This window comes from Bombus vosnesenskii, unplaced genomic scaffold (genome assembly GCF_011952255.1).
Source record: "Bombus vosnesenskii isolate JDL3184/JDL3185 unplaced genomic scaffold, Bvos_JDL3184-5_v1.1 scf7180000013295, whole genome shotgun sequence".
NCBI lineage: Eukaryota > Metazoa > Arthropoda > Insecta > Hymenoptera > Apidae > Bombus > Bombus vosnesenskii.
Window position 1 is genome coordinate 255,860 of NW_022882946.1, and position 24,592 is coordinate 280,451.

Sequence of the window (24,592 nt, forward strand, 5' to 3'; positions counted from 1 at the left end):
AAAAAGCCGAGCGATAGAGCGCGAAAACGGCGGCGCGCGCGGAGCCATAGGCCAGAGAGTGTAGCTGGCGGGCCGGTGCGGTGCAGCATGGACACCGGGGCGTTAGGGAGAAGGGGAGCGTGTGCGAGAGGGGGCGGGAGAGAGGGGCAGAGAGAGAGAGAGAGAGAGAGAAAGAGAGAGACCATGTCCTACCCCAACGAGCACGTGGTGGCAAAGACACTTTCATCGTGCAGTCCCTCGGAGGCGAACGAACACGTGGATAGCGTTCGACGCTCTCGAAGAACGTCTCCGCGCATGCGCTGTGTAATTCATACTGTCAAGGTCAAGCAAAGTCGCACGATTACAGCCGAGACGGGGGCATCCGCGTGTGCCGGTGCTGCTATGCTACCTAATCGGCGCCAGTAAATCGCGCCTATGTATATGTATACTTGGACTGGGATGTAATAATAGGCAGGCGAGCGTCCTCTTCGTACGCTCTAGACCCGCGCGCTGCTCTTGCTTCTTGCTGCTCTCGACGAATCGGTAGTGCGCGTCTGCGTCGTTTGTAAGGCACTCGTAGAACTTGGCGAAAATAAGAAAAGCGCATTTTTTTTTTTTTGGAAGCATGGGATACGGACTCGCGCATTGCAAGCGCCAAAATGTCACAATTTGTCGCAGGTGTTAAGGCTCTACCGTGAGATAGAGTCGAAATCGTAAGTTTCAACTTTACAAGCGATATTTCTTCTAGCGAAATTCTTTCGAGTCTGAGACACGTTTACTATATCGATTCGTCGATTTATCTCGGTATCTGTCTCTCTGCGCCCCGCCACACGCACACTGTTTCTGCGTTCTTAGGCTCGTGGCAGGACGAGCCGCCGGTGATAATGGCGCTTCTGCCAACCTTACACAGGGGTCTATTCAGGGCGAATGGCACGTTTCGCGTTATCGTTGGTTTCGTCGCGTGGCGCGCTCGACGATGATGGCGCTCGCGGTGCGTCGTTTCTGGTGGCAAAAGAGGATAATGGTGTATCGAGCGTGAATGACGGAGCGTTGATGATGGATGTTACGCGTTGCATAGGTTATGTATTATGATTTTACTTGGACGACCGGAGCGGTAGGAATATGATCGGCGAGCATCGAATATCGATCTTTGGACGCGAGAGCACTTTTAGTGGCACAAAGTGCGCGTATGTAAGCGAAACGTGGTAAGATGCTACCGTGTAAGTGGTACGTGTTTATTTTACTGGTCGTTAAAAGCCGGTGATAGATAGCGATGTTCGTTGCCGATACCGTCAGCCAACCACCCGTTTTATTTTATTTCCAGATTGTAAAATATTCGTAATAGTCGTAAACCGGAAATCTAGCTTGTTTGGGAATTCTTCGTTATTCTCGATTTAGCGTGGCCAGGTAACAACGAATTATTAAGAAATCGTAGGAAATAAAGGGCGATGAGGTGGTTGCAGCTTTCACGACCATCCTTGTTTCTCATCGCTTCGTATTGTACGTTGTACTTTTTTTTATAATACGACGTCGTTATAAATTATACACGCTATTCCTTTTAGACTTTCTCCGTATATTTCGCAAGAGACGAATGATTTTTCGATGATTTCGTTGAAACGGCCAATCGTGAACGTCAGAAATTTTCGTCGTCGTTTCCAGCGCCTTTTATCCGCTGTAACGTTTCAGTTTCTCGATACTGTCTGTAATACTACGTTTAATTGCATCGTTAGTCATATTTCGTTCTTACGCGATTCCTTGTTTCCACTTATTCTTTCCTGGATCTCTCTTAATTAAACGTCGAGTGGCGTGCGACGAGTTCGCGTTGGTTGTCTTACCAAAGCTGCTTACAGTTTGTCGCGATTTCCTTCTCTCCCTCTTTCTATACGGTTTCTCTGGATCAAACAAAAAGTTGCTGCAGCTCGAAGCAGATTCCTGTTAGCTTCTTTGTCGAGACTGGTAACTACTTCTTCCAGGCGACTCGCCTGTCTTACCTGCTTCTCTCCCCTTCGATCGAACGAGACGCTAGCCTTAGAGGTTCCAGCGAATCTTTCTACGATCGTTGGCCGGTTCTCCGCGACGAAAGGAACCGAGTAATTTTTCAACGTGCAAGTATCGTAGATAAGGCGGAAGAGCGTAACTCGTTTTAGACTTTGATTCTAATTATTTTCGTTTTATCGTGTTATTGGCCTTACACCGTGCGTTACGTACTAGCCGATATAAGCGGTTAATTATAGCGTGTGACGCGATACCGAGTACACTTGGGCGTACGTATTAATCGCACAGCGGCAGTTAACGATCGGAGCGAGAGATTAACGTTCGTACGAAAGGACAGTGTCTGGCCGTGTCTTGGTCCAACGATATACCACCACCTAATACGACAGCTCCGATACGAATTGTCCCTGATAGATAAGAGATAGCACGCGTTAACCGCTAATAAAAGGTTATCGAAGTTGAGGTAGTTCTTTATCGGGGGAACAGAGAACCGTAAGGCGCGAGGTATCCCGATAAATCTCGCGTATCCTAACGTCTGCGTTCGTAGAATGTCCGATAACATCGGTTAAACCATAAAACCTTGTCTGCGTGTGTTTACTAATGTAAATCTTTGTATCTCTTTCTTTCTTTCTTTCTTTCTTTCTTTCTTTCTTTCTTTCTTTCTTTCTTAGTTCCTTGTCAATTCTTTTTTCACGTTCTTATCGTTTTCTTACGCGCGTTCAACGATTTCGCGTACAAGGAAAACTCTTCGATCTCAGAGGCGTTGCTGTCAAGACTAATTGTTTTGCATATGAGAGAAACGAGTTGCTCGGTGGAATTTATAGCGGACGATTCAGTCCGACTGAACGAAACGTTAGCGTTTCAACGTTACGAGTATCGACGATTAATTGGCGAGTCTCGAATTACGTTTGCCGCGTAGAACGTTCGTTCTACGTCGACGAATATTCTAGAATTTTGTCAGATTCGTGAAAATAATTACGCGAATAGTTTCCCCGTGGAACGCGATCAAATATTCGACCTTGACGATTTTCGATTCTACGTTGGTGCGAATTCTCACGGAAGTTACGATCTTCTCGCCGGATCTTTTCAGGAACCTTTTTCTTCGTTGGTTTACACGACGATCGACGATTCTGGAAGATACGCGGGAACGCGGCTAGTGCACGCGTTATTACTTGCCGTGCTAAAGCGATCCGTAACAGTTTCGGTCGCTTCGTATCGTATCACGGCTACGTACGGTTAAAACGGGTAATCGCAGTTTGCTACGCCGATATATTCTCGGTACACGCGGAGGATGGAACGCTTTCGTTGCGATTTTGGAAAAAATTTGATCTCGGCAATTCAGGTACAACTATTTATCGAAACAGCGACAACGTCGAAAAAGTTATTCCTACGCGACGCGCACGTCGAATTTAAAACGATGCATCGCCATTCATCTGTCTCGTATGGAAATATCGAAAATGGGATTTAACGTATGTTTACGTCGCTATAACGCGCAAGATACACGCTGTACTACTGTTTCTAGTATAAACGCGTTTCTCCTTCGGGGATTAGCGAGCGATCGACACGTTGTAATCGAGTGTTTGTCGTGAGACGATGAATTGCCAACGTCGGTTAATCGTGTAAATGAATCGTGAATTTGCGGGTTCTGGCGCGCAGACTTTGCGGAAACGTCTGGTTTCGCATCAGAGCTAGCACAATAATTTAAGGTCCGCTTATATAACGCCGTACTACTAATTTCGGCTTTTCACGCGTTAAATGTGGCGGCAATTTTCACAATCGTGATCCAGATTTCGAAGGTCCGGATTCTAGTTAATCCGGATGCTTGGAAGAGACGGAATCGGTCGACGGAAGAATATATCGTCGGCTGCACCCGACGTTTATCTCGAGCCGGACGTCTACGAGCTAGCGCGTTGAAAGAGGCGTTTTTAAAGACGCGTGTAGTTAAAGGCTGGAGTGGAGAGCAGCGGATCGAGTTTTCGTCGACAGGAGTAGGAATCTTTACGCGGGAACAAAATATACGACTAGTAGCTACGCACGCTGCGCCACAACGGAATCAAACGTATGAAAAAGATATTCGTGGATGTACGATCGAGAGAAGGTAAATCCGCGTGAGATTCGGTGGTGCGATGCGTTCTGTCGGTCGCAGCGTGCACGAGTTCTTTCGATCGAGCGTTTCGCGTTCGTCGACTGATCGGATATTTATCGCTCGACGCGTGCCGCGTTCGAGCGGTTTTGATGGGAGACCGACGATGTCGCGAGGTCGTCCACGGTGGGGCGCCACATTCTCGATTCGTAAGGTTGAACGTCGGGACGACGAGAATAGCGAAGAAACGGGCGCGGATCCAGAGAGCACTGACCCAGTATGTCCGTCCGTCGTCGATTTCGCTACTCGCTTGCCCCGCTCCGTTCTTCCGTTCTTTCGTTCTTCCGTTCTTCCGTTCGCGGAAAACGCGGCGCGCAACAGCGAAAAACTTATTTTGCCCTCGCCGGTAATCGCTACGATGCGACAAACCAAAAGAGAAAAAAGAGAGATGATCGGGACGTCGCGATTACCGCCACGATCGTCGTATTGACGCTAGGTACGTGCACCGACCCCGCTATGCGTCGACTTTATCCGCGAAGTTTAAGCGCCTGCAAGAGCCACGCGAAGCGGATAAAGCGGATAAAGCGACAAAGCGACAAAGCGACAAAGCGTAGGTCGCTAGAAATACTTTTACGTATATCGATATCGATAGGGCAGTAGGGCGCTGGTTTCCTTGAAATTAACTCGTGTCGCGCAAACGACGTGATTCGACGTTCTTACGAACGTATATTTCCGATACGATCGTTCGACGATGATCAAGGAGAGACGTAGAATTTTACCCATGTATCTATCCGCACGGGTAATGGTGGATGCAAGTTTCCGAGGATTGAAGTTTTCCGCCCGTACGCTTACGTATCGACGTTGTCGTCGTATACGTAATTTACAGAGCCTTACGAGGTAACCCGTCGTCCGTGCCTATCGTACACCAGGCTCGTATCTCTTCCTTTCATCTTCTTCCCCCGTTATCCCGATCCTCCACAAGCGCATAAAGTATTCGCACTGTTCGCAATCTTTTACCTTTCTCCTTTCTCCTTTATTCCGCTCCTCTCGCCCTGATTTCCTCCTACTTCTTGCGAGTTCGTTTCTCAGGATCGCAGCCATCTGTCCGTGTTTCGTTGCCGCCGCGTATGCGTTGGCGGGAGCGCCGTGTATCGCGAGTTCGGACGATTATTTTTTCGACGCGCGCCCCAAGAAATTTATGCACCGCGCCGGGTCGCGTTTTATCTTCAGGGGCTGCCGCTACGAGGAATTCCTCGGAAATCGTACGCGTACCACCCATCCCCACCCTCGTATCCTCGTATCCATGCTGGTGTTCCGTCCGTTCGTATTCGTCCCGACGCCGACTGGCGGATCGTGTGCTTCGTAGGCTCGGTAGAACGCGTTGGCGCTCGCTGCGGCAAAGAGGATCCGTCGAGTTTTCGCCAACGGAACCCTTGATTCGTTGGCCTCGAAAATAAACTCGAATCTCGAGTATATCGCCGATCCTTCTTTCCCGTAGATAAAGCGAGTCGCGATATTGGCCCGGGGGAACGCCCCGATCCGTGTTCCCGAGCAGTGCGAATACTTTTTGCTCTACGTGGTGATCGTTGGCGCGAACAACGCTGTTTTTCCCTGCCATCGAACGGAGTCGCGTCCGACGGTGTTGGCTTAGACGATAAAACAAATCGGTGGAAAGCAATTTTTACCGACGTTTCAATTCGATTTTCTCGGAGACGAAGATGTTTACAGGCAAATTTCACCGCTTACTTCAACGCGTAGCGCTCGATCGAAAACCGACGACGGTCTCTCGGTCGCGGAGAATATACGCAGCTTCGACGAAGCTTCGACGAAGCGAAACACGCTGATCGTTCCTTCGCGTTTGTTCGCAAACGTGGACGATACGTAGGTACGACGTACTGAATCGTTTCTCCGGTGTTTCGTGTTGCAGGTGAATACCAGAAACGAGTGGGCATCGTTATGCGAACAATTCCATCTACCCAACGGCTGCGTGAACAGCGGGGTTGGCCTTAAACAAATTTACCTCAGGTAAGTGGCTGAAACGCGTTCCTACCATCGATCGCTTTATTTTAGAAGCTCGCCGAGCTCGAACATGGCGCGTAAGAAGCAAGTGTATCGCCAAGTACACGCGTATCCTCTTATAAACGCGTCTATCTCTGGGATTCGAGCGCGTTTCGAGCAAAGTTTCGGAATTTCCGAGAGAATCAGATCGAACAACGACTATCCTCGACGCTTGCGATTTCTATCTCGTTACGTATCGCGCGGAATATCGAGCTTTTCTTCGCCGCTACGTTCTTTCGTCGTCGTAGTTTACGAAATAACGGAGCGATCTGTGCGTTGTACGGGAAGTTGGGCGCGAGAAACGTTCCAGTCCGTCTTACCGTACGTAAATACGTACGACACGAGGCTCGTGTTCCGCGAATTTCCAAGTAAATAGACGAATTATGGTAGTAACGCTTTTATGCTCGTGACGCGACAAGCGTAACTATAATCCGTGTGTTCCTAAGCGAATAAACACGACCTTAATTCGCGCGTCTGTACGTCTCGGCGAATAACCTTCGATTCTCATCCATTTACGAGCGAGTAAAGTTCTGTACGAGCGTACGAGTAAATAAACGAATTATATGTCATCGGCGAGGAAAAGACAAGGTTTCGCGCGCGCGCGCCACTCTCTCGAGATCGGTTTTCGACGGGCCGGGCAAAACGTAGGCGCGAAAGATAGAGTTCGAATAAGCGGCGAGTAAGCGGGTCCGCTAGGAATTTGATTCGGGGTGAGCGAAACGCGAACGACTGCCGTGACAAGACGCGATGCTCCATTATGTCTGGCAGTCCGCGAGCGTCTGCGAGAGTAGGAGAGCGGCGATGTTTTACCGCGCGGTCGGCACTAGTCGGCAGCCGCGTATCGGCACTCTGCTACCTACGCCCCACCACCGCCGGCATTTTCCGTATCGTATAGTACGTACGTTCGTTCGTTCATTCATACTGGCCTCGCTGTGACGAGAGCCACGTGGTTCCTGAGTCGGTGTCCTCTCTCTCTCTCTCTCTCCCCTCTCCCCCTTCCCCCTCTCTCTCTCCCCTCGATTAAGCTCTCTCTGTGCAACCTTGTTACCGTGCGCCGCTTGCAAACAAGGACGCCGGTCGATTCTGTCTCTTCTTCGCCGGCTCTTTCGACGACCACGACGACGACCACGACGACGACGACTCTCGAGGGTTGACTTGCCGCGCGATCGCGGGATTTCCAACCTGTAGTTTCACGCGAGCGATAGACGATAGATTTTCCGGCACGACGTTTTCGTTGTCGATCTCGCGTCGCCAACCATCTATGACGCAAATGTCTAGGTTCGTAACGGATCGAGCGGATCGAGAAATTATCCAAACGTCTATAAGGTACCGCATCTAGATCGTCCTATTGCCAGAAGGAAATAGATTCCAGAGGAAGACTACCGGCGTCGTTGCTCCGGTGCAGTCGGTTCGCGAGTAACGCTCTGCGACTTGCACGGCCGTACTTTTGCTCCAACTACTCTACAACCATGAAACGTAATACCAACTGTAGAATAAAAATATGAAAGAAAGAACCGCGTAGGCTGAAACGGAAACAAATTTATACGCGATAGGCTGTATTTAGCTCGTTACAGGTAGTAGTGGCGGCCTGTGCGCGGAGCAACGCGACGGCTCTCTTGCATCGATTTGGTATTCGCAAACGTCGCGTCCTTTCGACATCCACGCCCAACATTCGTCGATATATCCGCGTATTCGATTTCCTACTTTACTTTCGCGAGAAATATTTGATTACGGTTAAACGTGGCGAGAAGCGTGTAGCGTGTTACGCAGAACGGCATACGTATTTGAATATTCCTCCGCTAGTTTTGCTCGCATCTACTGGCTGGAAAATCGCGGTAAACCGAGAACCTAGAATTTAACTACGTTTGGAAATACGAATACGACGATATACCGAGTTGATACGATTATACTTGTACGTCTCGACGAACGTTAACGTCTACGACTATCGATCTTCGATATCTTAAACCTACCATAGGTGGATAATTGCAATCGAGGCGGTGTAACGACCATAAGTGGATATACAAGATCGCTTGTTGTTAAAAGCACTCGCTTTTGGTAACAACGGAACGATGTCACGGTGCGTTGCGCGATTTTAGCGCGAACGCGTTTCAAAGTCTCGGAGCGAAAATTAGAGAAACGTTGAAAAGTAACCCTATTTATCTGTCTTTCGATCGCGCACGTACTTTCGTTCCGATAGTCGCGATAGTTCTCGTTACGAAGTGGACTCCGGGGATCGAAATTCTGCTTACGAGAAGAAATTGAACCGCTCGCGAGAATTATCGCGCTAACGCCTGTTAACGTCTATTAACGTCTATTCGCAATCATCGATCGCACCGATTCCAACGGCGTAAAAGTGCTTCGTTGGTCGGATCGAACGAGAGAAAAACGTCGCCTTCCGCGTCTAAACGCGCGTAGTTGTACTCGAACAAATTCCAACGCTTTATTCCCGCATCCGCCGTTCAACGTGTACGTAATTATCGTAACGTTAAAGACCTCCGCGATTTACCTATTTCCACCCTATTACCTACTACCGTTACGTTACGCCTCGTAAATGTATCCACCGTAAAAGATACTTGTTCGGATCGATCGCGTTAACGCGTTCACAGGTGTCGCGTAGCCTTCCGCGTATTCGTCCGTTTGATCGACGCGAAATTACGCGGTTCGATGGAACGTGGTACGAAACTCTGAATTTTTCCTTTCGTTCGAAGTAACAGGTAATCGTGAACGGTAAGCGGACGAGATACTTTGGAAAACGACGACCAGCTTTACGCTCTTTTAAACGCTGCTTTTAAAGCGGCTTTCGGAAGCCAGGAAATTACAAACTTGGAAAGTGTCGCTATCAATTCTGGTATCGCTAGCCACTACGACGGATCTCCGTGGCGGTAACGTCGCGATGGCCGACGTATTCGTTTTCCTCCGGTACCTTTATTTTCTTACGTCTTGCGCGAAAATATATCGATATGGATATTCCAGTCACGCTTTCACGTATAGTTTGACACGGGTGTCGGACGTTCGTACGAGACGATCCGTCTCGAACGCGACGCGAGCGCGATAATAGGTAAATATTGGCAAAGGAGGATCGGAGGAAAGGAAAAGAGACAAAAGGGGTCGAGACGAGAGCACGAAAGTAGAGTAGAATTCGATGGATCCGAATAAACCAGATTCTACCTACCGTAGTTGGTTGGTTCGTAGTCGGTCGACGCGAAATCCGGCGAACGCGTCGCTTCTACCGTCGTGCGTTACCGGCGATTCTCGATCTGCGCGACAGACGGCGAGTGGTGCACGGAAGGACCAGGGGGCCTAGAGCGAACCGCTGGTCAAAGTGTCCGTGCTCGGTCCGCGTCTACACCGAGCAGCGGCCAATCAGGCTCTGGCGCTCGGTGCTTGGACGATCCGCACCTTCCGTACTCCACGTCGGTGCGTGAATGGATCTATTGCACCCACCCCCCGCCACTTTCTTTCGCCCACCCACGACTACGTCTACTCTACTCTACTCTACTCTGTTCTATTCTGTTCTATTCTGTTCTGTTCTCCTCCCCTCCCCTCCTCTCTTCCTTTTTATCGTTATTATCGTTATCAGTCGCGCTAACTCCTGACCGCTGTCTTTACGCGCGACGCTGTTTTCGTTTCGTTCGTTGCTGGTCGCGGTTAGTCCGCTCGGTGCGTCGAGTCGGCTACGACTGCTGCTTCGTGTACCGTCTTCCTCCCTGTGAAAAAATTGTACATTGGATAAAGTAAGAAGCGGATGATTTTTCCACGTGTCGTAGCTTCCGAGATATTTGGAGAAAAAAAATAAACGTACGCGTAATAAACGCAGCTCGATCACGCGTTTATTCTTGGCTAAAATGGTAACGAATCGATCGTAAAAATAGTAGGCCTCGAAGCGACCATCGTAAATGACCATAGAGAATGTAACGCGTTCGTTACAGTCTCGCATACGCCTTTAAGCTCGCCCGATCTTCCTTTTTAAACGGAAGATGAGCGGTGGTAACCAACACGGTAACCAACCAATATCTGGAAAACTAAGCTCCTTTATACCTACGAAAGAATACGATTCGAAATATCGATTTCTGCGGCATATCGAAAGACCGTCGAGATCGAAGATCGAAGATCGAAGAGCGATTAGCTTTTCTAAAGTTTGCCAAAAGTTAGACGACATAGGTTTACGAACCTATCTGTATGGAAACTCGAAGGAGTCGACCGTGAATGAGAATGAAACGCCCATTAGCATTCTTCGAAGAGAACAGACGGCCCAACGTCGCGTACGTTTGTATTCCGTTAGGTTCAGCGGCCGTCTTTCGTATTCGTAAAGTCGGTACGAAGAAACGATTGTTTATCGTTGACTATTGCCTAGAAGCTAGATATTTCTTCGTCTCTCTCGATTCGATGGACGAATAAAAGGGGTCTAAACGCGATAAGAACGGTAGTTTAAGGTATTTTCGACTATTTCTTGTCCGCGCGGCGTAGAATGTCGTCGTGGTCGAAAACGAAACGACTTGTTTCTCGGTACAACGTATTTCGCTACGAGAATATAATCGGATAATTTAGCGAATTATCGTAGCACGTAACAGACTGGTGTGTTATTTCAGGTATCTGGACAGGTATGAGAAGGTACACTTTCTAGGAGAGGATGGCCAACAAGCTGACGACGACGACGAGGATTCTAGACACAGAAAGTGGTCTGCCAGGGCATTACACTCCGTTCCTCTTACTTATAATCATCATCAACACAATGTCGCAGGTAACTATCAAATCCCATTGCCTTAAAGTTAAGTGCCTAGAGGCCCTATCCGATAACTAAATCGCTGCTACGGAAATCAATTCCAACAACTGGTAGGGATAACGGTGACGAGTTAACGACGCAAAATCTCAGCCAATTGATCTTACGTTACCGTAACCTCGATCGGTGCGTCGAGTTGAGCGCGTTACACGTTCTACGTGTACCGTATCGCGCCTCTTCGAAAAGAACTACCAACCCTTTGTACGCGATCCTCCGTTCCTCGTTCCTCGTTCCTATCCGATATCCATCCTGCGTTCCACGGTGTATCGAATTTTCGAACCGTCACGCCGTCCTGCTTTCCAATCGCATTTTTGTCGCGCCAAGCCCGCAGCGTTTGCCGAATCGACCGCTGAATTTACGATCGTTCCTGATAAACCGTTTTTCCCAACTTACGCAACCCTCTACTCGTCGCGCCGCATTTCACATGTACGTGCACACGCACCAACCACTTTCGAATGCGTTTTCCACCGTGTATTGTTCCTCTATTTTTCTCCCTCTTTCCCACTGTCATCCACGTATACATGAATTTAGAAACGTGCATACATCAGCCAGGTACATGGATATCGCGCGTGTGTGCGAAGGACATGTATACGTGTCAGGTGCCACGGTTCAATGATTCGCTACGTTAGCAATTTCCGTTTGTCAGAACTTTTTCGTTCTACGTTCGGGTCCGTTCGGGTTTGCAAAAACCACCGCTGCGCCAGACAACAATGCGTTAACAGTGTTACATTCTCGATAGGTACGTTTCAAACGCACCGCTTACCGGTGTTTTATTCCCAAAACAGGAACACGATTAAACTACACTCGTGTCTATCGTCTCGCTCTAATCTCTCGTTTTGCGTTTACCACTGGATACCACTAGGCTATTCGAAGCTTTCTCTAGGATAACCGAAAACTCGGTCGGTCCAACTAGCTACAATTCTACGAAACGTTTCGAACAATGTGAAAAGCTACGAGATTCTTCGAAGATCTTCGCCGAACGTCGTACACGTATGGCTTGTTGCGTCCTACTGACCGCGTACGTTTCATAATCGCATCTTCGCACGTAGAATTTCGCTAGATCGTTTCTAATATCCGCAGAATATCCGATCGTTCCGGTATTCGATTATAAACTTCCCTCCGCGCGAAAAAATGCGTCCGTGTGTAATTGCATCCTGGCCCAATTAGTTCCAAGCGCGCGCATTATCCTCCGCGCTCCTCGCTAATTCGTTAACGACGATTTATGTTTCGCCGTTAATCTCGGTCGAAATAACACGTTGCTCTGTGTGCAAGGAGGAAAGAGGAAGTGGAATTGAAAAAAGTTGCGTGAAACGCAGATAGAGAGAGAGTGTGAGTGAGTGAGTGAGTGAGTAGCAGTGTCGAAGAACGCGACGCGGTGGATCGGTGCGGTGGTTCGAGGCGAGGCGGCTCAAGTTCGTCTGTGACGTGCGAACACGCGAGCGCAGGGGCTTCGGAGAACCGAGTCGAGTCGGGCCGAGTCGAATCGAGTCGAGTCGAATCGAGCCGAACCGAGCCGAGCCGAGCCGAGCCGAGCTATGGAAACAGGTGAAAGCTCCGAAACGTGTTTCGTAAAAAAGCATCGGTTAAGTGTGTTGCGAGAATATCTGCGCTCGCGCTATAAACGCGCACTACATGCAGCATGTCGAGGCGGCAACGGGTTATTGACGCGTTTCTGCGGAGCTGTGCCGACCGAGAGGAGGATGTAGAGATAGAGAGCCAGTCTGGCTGGAATGCGTACGTCTACGGTCTACGCGATACAGACGTACATACGTAAATATACGTGCACCACGACCTATACACGTATATTATATGCATGTATACACGTACACGTATACGTGTACATGTACTACGTCGATGGGACTTGGTGTGCCAGGGAGTGAGAGTAGAACGCGCACAACGTGTGCAAGATAATTTAATGGGCAATAATCATGACACACATAGAATCGCGCATACACCTCCGTGGCCGCGCTTCGACTGTCGGAACGCGGGTCTATATTTTCTGCGCATGCGTACGATCGACTAACAGCTTCGTACCGAACTGCTCGCCACCCCACTTTCCTCTCTTCTCGTTTCTTCGTTGCTCTTTCCTTTTCCTTCCCTCTCTTTCCACTACTTTTCGAACGATACGCCGCACTGGGAACGGTTGGGTGCTGAACGTTCGGTAACTTAGCACTTTCGGTCGCTTCAACGATTTCCACTGAATTCGCTGAAACTCCGGATTGACCCGATCGCTAACAAACCTGGCGTTTCCTCGCACGCTACTTCTCTTTAGATCGGCTCGAACACGTTGACTTTTATACCATCGCGACCGCTATAGTTTTTCGCTATAGAGAAAACTGGTATTCCAGCTTATTATTTTACAATTTTCTCAACATACGTTTGATAATTTGTTTGTTGAAAAGACCGGCAGGTATTTCAGCGTCGATGTTTTATCGTCGTTATTGCGCAGATAACGCGTACAGCGTTCACTTATGCGTATCTCGTGTAATTTAAAGCACGTTGCCGTACAATTAATATGGCTAATTTTTATCCGATTACTGGAACGGGCTTAATTATATCAACTAATTGTCATATTCTTATTTCTTTATTATATTCTCTTTGAATCGTTTGAATCAAGCATTATCCAATATGTTCTAAGAACAACAGGGGTAAACATTTTTATACGAGCAAACATTCTGGCATCGTTAATAAATCGTATTAATAATATATCCAGCTTTTAATATACTGCAAATCAGCAAATTCGTGTAATGATAATAAATCCGATCTTTTTAACACACTTTTCGAAATGGAATGCTAGTACGTAATTACGTGCATGTAATTTACATCGATACATATTTACAGCGTGCGCGCTATCTTCTCTTACGTGTTTCGTATTTTCATTGTAATTTTTCAATAAACCTTACTGCGACTTAAATCCGAATAACATTCTTTCTCATTTTTATTCATAGAACATATTCATGAACCGTGGCTTATAAAGTTCTCGCGCATCTCAGATTTTTTAATAACTTAATTTCTGTACAAGGTACAAACGTCACACTCGAATCGAATAAAACGAAATTGACTCTAGGTTTATCCAAAAAATTACTATTTCGTAGTTACCGGTGTTATCTTATTTTTTAAAGAGACGCGTCAATATTTTCTTAAACTTGCCTCGGTTATAGCTTTTCTTACGATAACGTTTTAAGGTATTAATTTGCTGAACAGAGCCTCGCTTTACAAACAATCTTCGTGCTGAGATAACAAATATGACCGATCTCATAATCCAAGATCCAATAATAACGATACGTGTATTTAAAAGTTTCAGAAACGTACGAATACTTGTATTTAAGAAATTTGTAAAGGAAATACCTACGTAGCAGGTATTTGAAGATATCGCGTTTTAGGTTGGGCAATTGCGTATCGTCTATAAAATTGTTTGTAAAAACAGTGCGTCATAAAATTATTCGCAATTGGAACGGTATGGTGATTTGTAAAATCAACTAGACGCAGCATGATGCGTGATTTTGCGATGAAATAATGGGCGTGCACCCACAAAATCGATGCCGCGCGTTTAAGGAGCGTGTACATTGTACGCGTATATACATACACGCATACACGCATACATATATCGGTGCGAAGTCCTATCTCGCTCGCTCGCGCTGCATGCGCGCGTCCATGCGTAACATTATATCGAGGCGTGGAAGTTTGTGTGTGGCGCGCGCGCTAAACCGTTCGTTAAGCATTCGCTACGCGTAGTCATTGAATTGAACTTCAACGTTGCCACTGACTAGGTTCATCGACGCTCGCAACTCGCGCTTCCGTTTCTTCTACGTCGAGTTAATTCGACGGAAAACAGATGTGCTCGTTGATCGAGGCGGTATGTACGAAAAACGTATCTATCGTAAACGATAACATTTTTCAGCCTATTCGATAGCTATCTTTCGCGATAGTTTTGACTAAACTACTTTAAATAAAATAACGATTAGACAGATCGACGTTAGTCGATATCCGAATAGATGCCCGGATGAATGAATAATTTGTTATTGGCGGTTAGTAATGTAAACTAAACTATCTAATTTTCTTTTTTATTCGAGTTTATACCCTTGTTAGATTTGATAAATGCTTGATAACGAATAATCGGTGTACTTCCTAGTATCAATATCATATATAACGTAAAAGAGTGAAATATCAATGACATATTTGGCGGTTGAATAATAGCTCGCGTTAAATTTCGTTGCGTTTCTTAGATTTTCTTTGCCAAAAATCCGAGCTTAACCTCGCTTTCTGCGAAGCTCGGTGCTCGCAATTGACTAGGTGATCGGAATTAGCCCAACGATACGATCGAATCTATAATATATGCGATGTAATCGAATGCAAAACGTTTGGTTATATATACGTTCTGTTGGCTACTTGAATCTCGTTACGTTGGAATACGTGGATCGGCTAGAAAAAAACGGCGGAAAATTGGAGAAAAAGCGAAACAAATATCGAGATCGAAAGAGAGATACAAAAACAAAAGAGAGAAGTAGTAGTAGTGGGAACGAGAAACGGGCGTGTGATAAAGAAGCGTAGACAGAGATGGAGACACGATGCGAGAGTCACAATCAATAAGCGTTTGCGGGGATAGGTGTTCCGTGAGTCCTCGATCCTCCCAGCGTAATACAGCATTCTGCACGCTTGCGCGATGCTCCGTAGCTCCCGATTTTAACCCCCACCAACTCTTTTCAGCTCTACGCGTTTATCCCCACTCCGTCGCTGTCTTTTTCTGCCTCCGTTTCACTCGTTCTCTCGGTTGCTACGTCGCCTGAATTCTAGCGTCATCCAGGTGAACCGGCTACTCTCGCGATTGGTGACGTCTAGACTAGACTGCGTGCCATCGATATACGAATGCCCTGGAGCCGGTTGTGCCACTGCATACGCACACAGCGGCGATAGCTTGTTAACGGCGCGGCGTTTGTCCTTTAAGGCCAATTAGCGGCGTCGCGTGCGCAGCGCCCCCTACACACCTTGCGCACTACTCGCTGGTAAAACAATGCCCTTAACCTCTTACGATTCGTCGTGTATCTCTCTCTCTCTCTCTCTCTCTCTCTCTCTCTCTCTCTCTTCGTATTTAACTACAGACAGACTCGATCAAATTATCGATTAATTAACTCGTCACGCTGACCGAGAGTCGGACTGGCATGCTCGGACGTATGCGTTTCGAGTATGTGCATATACGTGCGTAGTCGAAGGGTTATCGCTTTAAATAACTTTAGTGATCGCCAAAGTGCTTGATAGGATAAGAGGTTTACTAGGTAGTCGAGACCACTCTGACATTTGAGCGAAATGTTTCTCGTATTTAGTACGCGGTATTTAACGCGTAATCGACGATTCCTAACGAAAGATACAAATAAAATATAAATATTCTCTCTCTACTTTCAAACGGTTATCGTCTCGTGTTTATATCGCGTACGACGGATAATCGCACGCTGAAACCTAGCTCGATCCGCCTTTTCTTAGCAGTTTTCAGTGTTTACGCGGGAGAAGCACAATGGAGTTTAAATTACTCTTCTATCGTTTATCGGTCGCTCTTCTGTAAAGCCGTTGATTTACACGCGAGTGCGTTGACGGGACGCGGGAAAAGACGACGAGCGCTGGAGGACACCGCGCTCCTGTCATTGTTATCGGCCATGAAGAACGAGAAATAACCTCGGTGGTATCGCGTCGATGCACGTATACACGCGTCCCGTATACAGCCTATTGCTGTTACCGTGATAGGTATTCGTATTGTTCGATCGTCGTCGAACTGTGAATTTTCATGGTAAAACTGTAAGAAGAAAATGAACTTTCAACGGCGTTGGTTTACTACTACACTATTTTCATCGACATGGAGAGTCGCGTTAAAACGGTTTACGAGCGCCTCCTTTTAGAATTTCCGCCGACATTTGGCAGCGTGTCAAGCATTCTGCATGGATTATTAACACGCGAACTTTATATGTACTTTCGCGATGATAAATCGTTTCTCCTTTTTTTCGCCGATGATATAGGAACGTAGGATATAAATGGAAATGACTACATCGAGTCGACGAAAATGGGATTAACAGAAATTGTTCTATACTAGCAACATATATATATATATATATATATATTAATTTTCAGACTCAAAGTCAAAGAAACAGAAAATGAAAGAGCATTCGATAGGCGAGACAAAGTCGATTAGAATTTAACGTTGTTGTTTCGCGCCACATTTTAAAGGCAAGACGGTGAAGAGGATAGGAGTAGAGTAATCGGAGTTGATAGGCATTGCACGAGCAGCAATTGCAGTTATTAAACGCGATTCCGCGGATCGTGCAGGCGCGCGAATTAAACGTCATTTCGACTTTACTTCGCGGCAGTACGTCGACAGTGAAACGGTAAAACTTATAGAAATTAGACTTTAACGATCGCGTTTGAGCGGATGATGAAATTTGAAGGAAGCGCGATAAGAAACGATAAGTCGAGCGTTGTCAAGTTGCTACGTCGATTGCCGTTGGTTTAGGTGTCGCGATTGAAAATCGTAATTGCCAGTGAAACGAGTAATGGGATGTTGCGTATCTGGAACGATGAAACGATAAAATTAGGACGTAAGATGTAGCGCGAGGAAAGTTCTGCGACGACTCATAGGCCTGGAAGCGAATCTTTACTTGGCTGATCAAAGACAACTCGTTACTCCTGCCAAGAATGGCCTTTTCGTGTCGTTTTCGAAAGTGTCCTCGATTATTGCCAAGAATTATTCTTGCCACGATTTTGCTTATTTTCTCAAACTGACCACCCATAATCCCCATTGCGTAACCTTTTTCGACGAATTTTTCTCGGAACTTGCTAACGAACGGATCGATATCGAAGAAAAGATTACGTCGATTGTGTTGTCGCGTAATATCGACAATCGTTGATATTTACGTCGATCGGTAATTTACGACGCGTACTACTTGCGATATTGGCGATCGTTAGATGCAAATATCAAGCCTGATATTTCAATGAACGTTTCACTCGTGTTCCGGTAAGGGATAGCCACTAATTAAACGTAATCGACGAAAAGATATCGCGAAAGATAGAGCGAAAAGATGCGAAAAGAACGAAATATTTCTTTGATAACGTTCTAGATCTGATGGTTGTTTGGACATGGAGCGTAAGCTTTGTTTGTTCGGATCGCGAACGATCTTCGAATTTACGTGGTAAGAAAAAAGCAAAAACGAGACGCTGCTTTTCTAGAAGAAGCGGGAAAGAAAGCTTAAAGGTAAAGCGAGCCGCGTTACAAGATAATTCGTATCTTTTATCGCCTGGTTCAACCAGAAATGCGAATACGAAAGAATCTCGACGGGCAGAATTTTATTAGCGATCCTTTTTCTCGTCCTTACCGCGCGCGCGTTTTTCGTTTTGCCCCGTTTCTCCCTCCCTAGGCTTCCGCCGACGGATTCCGTAGTTTCCGGCCAAAAGTAGCATTTCTCCCGGGACGCGCGATATTGATCGCGGTTTTGCGGCTGCAAAAGATTACCGCGATTTGCGATAATATCGCAAGTTCCAGTCTGTTCGAACCTTGTGCCTACACCTTGTGCTTAGAAAGAAAGCACGATTTGCCTCTAGCATCGTGTGAAACACGCGTGCAATTCTAATCCACGCGAATTATCTGTCTTCCGTTGAAGCTCGTATTCTTTCTTTCGTTCTTCTTTCTTGAAAACGATAAAACTAATACGACGGAGCGCGTGTTTATATAGTTTGATTAATCGATTCGTCGATATTTATCGATATCGATACCAAGTACTACACGCTTTTTATACATAGTCGAACGCCCACTCTACCAGGCAGCCGGCAGAAGTAGTTAATTTTAGTTGTACTATCGTACCCTGTAGCGAATGAAGATATAAATATCTCGGAATGAAAGAACATCCATCTTAATTTTGCCTTACGATTTATGCGAATCGCCGTACATCTCGTTGAAATCTACGTAATCCGATTTATCGTTAAGAGTATAACGGTTGACTTTGTCTGTCGATTATTTCAATTTAAAAGATCGGAAACGAGCTGCGCTGTTTTAGCCGATGTGATTCTCCGGTTTCGCACAGTTTGCTTCTCTTCGATCGAATATCGATCTTCTTCTTTCTTTTTTTTTTTCTCTCCAATTATTCCGCGCAACCATACCGCGTACACGTACAGTAAACTCGAAGTATAGAGAAAATTCTTGAAACGGCCGTGTCGATTAATGGGAGGATTGGTTGGGTGAAAAATGGCGCGTCCGATCCAGATATTTTCGTTGCTTCGTAGAAATCTGGCCCTGACCGTGTACAACCTACTTACATTCGTGATTCGTCGATCGCACCAGTTGCACGAGGCGTCGTCGTCGGTCGGTTAGTAGCGAGCGGATCTTCCGGTCTTCCTTTGTTTATAAAAGAACCATTTGCAACAGCGTTCGAAAGAGACGCGCTTCTTTCTCAGCATTAACGATACGTGTAAAGCTTCTAATAAATATGATAAATGGTAGAGTGAAAAAGTTCGCTTTTAGAAAATCAGCCACTGGAATAACGACTATACTAAATTCTCCACTCAACTGGCTATTCTCCGACAGCGAGCAGGGAAGAGCGAAGTAGGTGGCTCTACCTTTGTCTACTAAACTGGCATTTAAAAATGCGCAACAAGCGCCGCGACAACCACTTCGATTTATTAGTTTTAGTAGACAAACTTTGTCGAGGTTCGTGAGAACACTAGTTAAATTTGTATATCGTTACGTTACGCGGCGAAAATTTCTCTAACTTTGAAAACGTTGAGCGATCACACGTCTGTCTATTAAACCGATACTTTGGATTCAGCGGTTGGACGTTGTTAACGATATTCCGAGAAGTAACGAAACGAGTTAACGGCTCGATACGAAGAGATCGGAAGAGATCTAGATTCGTTTGTTCGGCGTGTCCGACGGTTGTCTTAATTCGTGCAAACGTTTGCCATCGTATTTCACGTAGCTGCGTATTATTAACGGAAAGAAAAATCACTCGAGATGGTTCGCAACGTTTCGCAAAACATCGATTACTGTAGCAACGATGAACGAGACGAGACTTCTCCATCGTCAATTAGTAAGAATAAATTAATTTCGTCACGTGTCTTTTTTTTTAGAATCTCTTCGTGATTACAATGGCCTTTCGTCGGACCTCTACAAGCCATCCAACTACGATAAACTCGCACTATCGCTTCTCTCGCCTCTTCCCAACGAACAAGACTTCGCCATCAACGTGTGCACGTTGCTGTCGAACGAAGGCAAGCACATCCTACGTCTCGACAAGTATCCCCGTCTCGTCAACATACTGCTGGCGCACGCCGGTATCTTCGACTCGCCCGGCACACGGCAGCTCTTCATCGAGGTCTATTCTCGCGTGAGGAATTACTCGATCAACTCGTTCTGGTCGGACGTTCTCGACTCCCAGGACGTGATAGATCTTACGAACGAGAGGACGTTTATGAAGAGATCAACCGCCAGTCCGCAGACCTTCTCCAGACGGAAAATCTTGGAGAGAGAGAAGCAGAACAGAAACGCAGCGTCGATGGAGAACGACGAGGCTTCCACGTCGATGGAAGTCGACGGGGTAAGATGGAATTGGATATTACGTGTGCGCGTCTCCTTTAAGTTTGCTTCCTAAGTTGCTTCCTTCGAGTTTAATTAACCAGCAAACTGTACCTACGACGGTGTTACTGCGCGCGTTTTATCGCGCCACGTTACGAGATTCGTTTTCCTTTCGTAATCGGAAAATATGTATCGCTGCAGGTGATACCAGACTGTCCAAGATTGGATCCAACTGGCTCGCATCAGGATGAAATTCTGAAAGATCAAAATCAAAACTCCATAAAGTTCGAAGAGGAGGACAAAGATTTGTTTTGTGTCGGACGGACGCTCGGAACGCAGGATCCTTATGGTCAACGTGTGCTACAAATAGCATCTATCTTACGGAATTTAAGTTTCACTCCGGAAAACGCCGCTGTATTAGGAAGAAATCGATGTTTCTTGAGATTTGTATTGCTCTGTGTGCGGGCAAGGTGGAGTAATTTGCACCAACTTGGTTTCGATATACTAGGCAACATAGCGAACGAAATAATCTTGAAAGAAGCTGGTGAAAGGATAACCGATGTTGTATTGTCGTGTGTAGCAAAGGGAATTGAATCCCAAGACAGGTTTATCGTCATTTCCTGCTTGGAGGTGCTTAACAAAATTAGCCAACAAGACAGCAACGAAGAAATTATTAGGTTTGGATTAGAAGACAATGTATACGAACTTATATGCAGGTGAATCTTCTTTCGTAAATTTTTCGTTTTCCCTCCAACGATAGCTTCTAACGCTTTCTAAAGAAACGTATCTTCTTCCTCGTTTAGTTCGTTTACTAACCGTATTGCAAATTTTAATTATCAACTTTCACCGTACAAACTTTCCCCGTATAATTATATTCATTACCGATAGAAAGGACACGTATCGTACAGTTATTGGTACATATATATTACAACTTGTACGCTACATAGGAACTTGTGTTTTTCCATAGGTTTTTAGCCCTGAACGACATAGCTCTTCTGGTGTATACCTTGGAATGTTTGTACGCGTTGACTTCGTTAGGTGAAAGGCCATGTACCAGTGTCGCGCGCGTACGCGGAGCTATCGACACGTTGGTCGCTCTTGTTACCGTAGAAGCGCAAAGTTACGGTCCAAAAGCATGTATTCTGATGAGGGTAATCGAGACAGTGTCCACGGTAGCACCACCACCTAATGCTGCTCAGAACACTCCGGTTACCGCTACTGCCCCAGCTACGACAGTGTCCTCCTCTGTACCAACCACACCGGTTACAGTCACCGCGACACCAGCTCCTGTTAGTCCAGCACCGTCGCGACCAACGACACCAGCCGCCACTGCGACAAAATCTACGACACACAGTACGTATCAAACTAATCAAGTACATGGTCGAAGAAAACCCAACGATAGATAACGATATATTGATATTGTCTTCTTTCTATGTCTATGTTTAGAAGCAGTGGAGACGAGTAATTCGCTTCAACAGCAGCACGCGCATCAACAAATCATACAGGAAAACGAGCAGTTCGCTCTCAGTTGGTTAAGAGCTACCTTCGAACCTGCGCTTGGCGTACGTATAGAACAGGAAGAGTTATACAAAAAGTATCTCGGTTGCTGCACAAAGATCGGTAGAAGAGGCGTTATTGCTCCGCTTCACTTTCCACGATGCGTTAGGTAATCCCTGATTTTCCCCAACGAAATAACATTCGCTCAAGCTGTATCGCACGAAAATCAATTTATCGATGCGAAACTGTTTCCCTATAGATCTGTATTTGGTGGAAGCGTCGGACCAAATCCGTTGAAAGGTGAAACAAGCGGTACTCAGTATTACGAAGGAATCCGAGTACGGGCCACACCTCCCCAAGTAACTTATCCGAGCCAAACTGCGGTTGGGACTAACACAGCTCCAATTCCAGCAGTCAACACAACGCCAGTAAAGGTGCTTCCCGTACAACAGCGTACAATCAAGAGTATAAGTCCTGCTCCTGATAGCACGGCCCTAGACAATCCTGCATCTGGGCCTCCGAGAACCCCTGCCCCAGCGTCACCTATCCTAAAAGCCCAATTGTCTGCTCCACCGAAACCACCATCCAGTATCTCGAACACTGCAACTCAATCCCAAAATCCAGTCACCAAGGTTGATTCTAAAAGTCAGGTGGGTCCAAGTCCTAAGCTTTCTACCGTTCTCTCTACCACTCATGACCTTGGTTCTTATTTTCGTTATGGTCTCACTATGCTGTTATAATGTGGGCTTCCCTTAACAAACTTACATTTTGCATGTTTCGAATCCCGTGTCGAATCCGTCGATATATGTGCATGCAGATAAGTAAATATACGAACAGTGTAAAATCCGGATCATCGATCCACTCACTTTTCCGAAAACTTTCTTGCCTTGGTAAAGAAGCGTTTTAATGTCTAACACGTTTATATGAAATGTAGAAAAATGTATAACCATTCTTCGCTTCGAATAAGTAGGGTCTAACTGTTAGCTGATGTGTATAACAGAACGAAGCTTATTAAATATATAAATATAGTATATAAATATTAATTTAAGCGAAAATTACTATTATAGCGCTACTATATACTGTTTATTATAAATGCTATTTACAAATAATAGTTTCTGCTCAAATCCGATCATTTCGTCTGATATATCGATTAAAGCTTACAATTCTGTCTGTTTTACACTTTTATCGGTAATAGTTACGGATGCGATGTTGGCTAAAAAGTTTTATCTTTGCATGATCGACGTATCATTGTTTCACAAATACTCATTCTTTGATTCGAATAATCTTTATGCAGCTTGTATGATATTTCTATCATAATATAATACAATATTCCTGTTATGCTATGATGATATTCTTCTATAACAAGTATACATTTTGTATTTGATCGAATCAATTTATGTTACGTCAATTCATCTCATGCTTAATAATAAACAAAATGCTGCTGCAGATTTTATGAGATTCGCTATCGTCGGTGTTGAAAATTGTTCGCGGAACATAGCTGAATCATTCACGTACTACACGATATATCTGATATATAAACTATCTTGCGGTGTAATACTTTCCAAATAACGCCAACTAAAGTATTACTGTTTAAGTATGTAACTTTCGCGGCCTCTGTAGATTCCATTTAAAGCTAAACGAATCGATATTTCCGTAATATAATGATGTTACGATATGTCGCAACGTTCTTGTAATTACATTACCTTCGTTGTTGATTAGGTGTCAGTGTCGCATCCTCACCTGAGTCAAGCGTTGCTGTCAAGTGGTTCCCAAACACAGCCTCAACCACAAGTCCAGCAAGTACAGCAACAGTGTCAAACGGTCCAGGTAGTTGCAAAGGAAGATAATCGAAGTGGTACTACATCCAGTTCCATAATAAAAAGCCTTCTGGCTACTAAGGTAACGGTCAGCAGCGACTGCATGCCCAGTACTGCTGCGACTTGTGTGACTACCCCTACTGCCTGTGTAACAAACACTACTGCTAGCATCGCATCCAGCATCAGTGCCAACCAGCTAATAACCAGCAACCAGGTATCATTGTTGTACATTAACAATGAAAACTGTAGTATTTTTTTATATTTATAAGACACTGAGTTTTAAAAGGATCTTAGTACATTGAAGTGCAACCATAGATTGTAGGATGGTTAAAGAGATATTTTCTATACAAAAGGAAAAGATATGAGACGAAGCATGACGCGTGATTGAATTACTACGTTAAGTAGAATGCTATGACAGATATGTGCGTAGGATAATTAAATTTGAATTTCAAATAATGTTTATTCGTTTGTATTATAAAGAAACCATTTTACAGGATAAGATCGCACTTGGAAACGTACTTAGTGAATGTATGTCTTAACAAATTTGATTTCAATGAGTTTTCCAACGTTTTCAAGTAGTTACCAATATTATGTTTTTGTTATGCTATTTTCTTTTATTTCGAGAGACGAATTTTACATTTGTCTTCGTCGTTCAATTGAAATTTCCAAGTAATATTTAACAATGATTATTATTATTTTTTTTTTTTTTTTTTTTTTTTTTAGTTCAGAGTGAAAATAATAGCGTATTGTATATATTACTAACAAAAGCATGGTTTTCGAAATTGGAGTTATTTTCTTTTATATAATAATTTAAAAAAAAATACAAGAATTAATATTTC

At 45.3% G+C, this 24,592-nt stretch overlaps 1 protein-coding gene across 3 annotated transcripts in view; it reads left to right on the plus strand.

Moving 5' to 3' along the window:
* LOC117233358 (AT-rich interactive domain-containing protein 2) overlaps positions 1–24,592 on the plus strand; it is a 51,083-nt gene that overhangs the window by 21,315 nt on the left and 5,176 nt on the right. For 2 of the 3 annotated variants that reach the window (XM_033493570.1, XM_033493569.1), the window contains exons 3-10: positions 5,982–6,079; positions 10,702–10,853; positions 19,995–20,461; positions 20,641–21,155; positions 21,407–21,792; positions 21,886–22,105; positions 22,196–22,586; positions 23,656–23,967. In XM_033493570.1, the coding sequence (XP_033349461.1) occupies positions 5,982–6,079; positions 10,702–10,853; positions 19,995–20,461; positions 20,641–21,155; positions 21,407–21,792; positions 21,886–22,105; positions 22,196–22,586; positions 23,656–23,967 (2,541 nt within the window). The remainder of the gene's footprint in view (positions 1–5,981; positions 6,080–10,701; positions 10,854–19,994; positions 20,462–20,640; positions 21,156–21,406; positions 21,793–21,885; positions 22,106–22,195; positions 22,587–23,655; positions 23,968–24,592) is intronic. The other variant, XM_033493571.1, reaches the window with a different exon arrangement.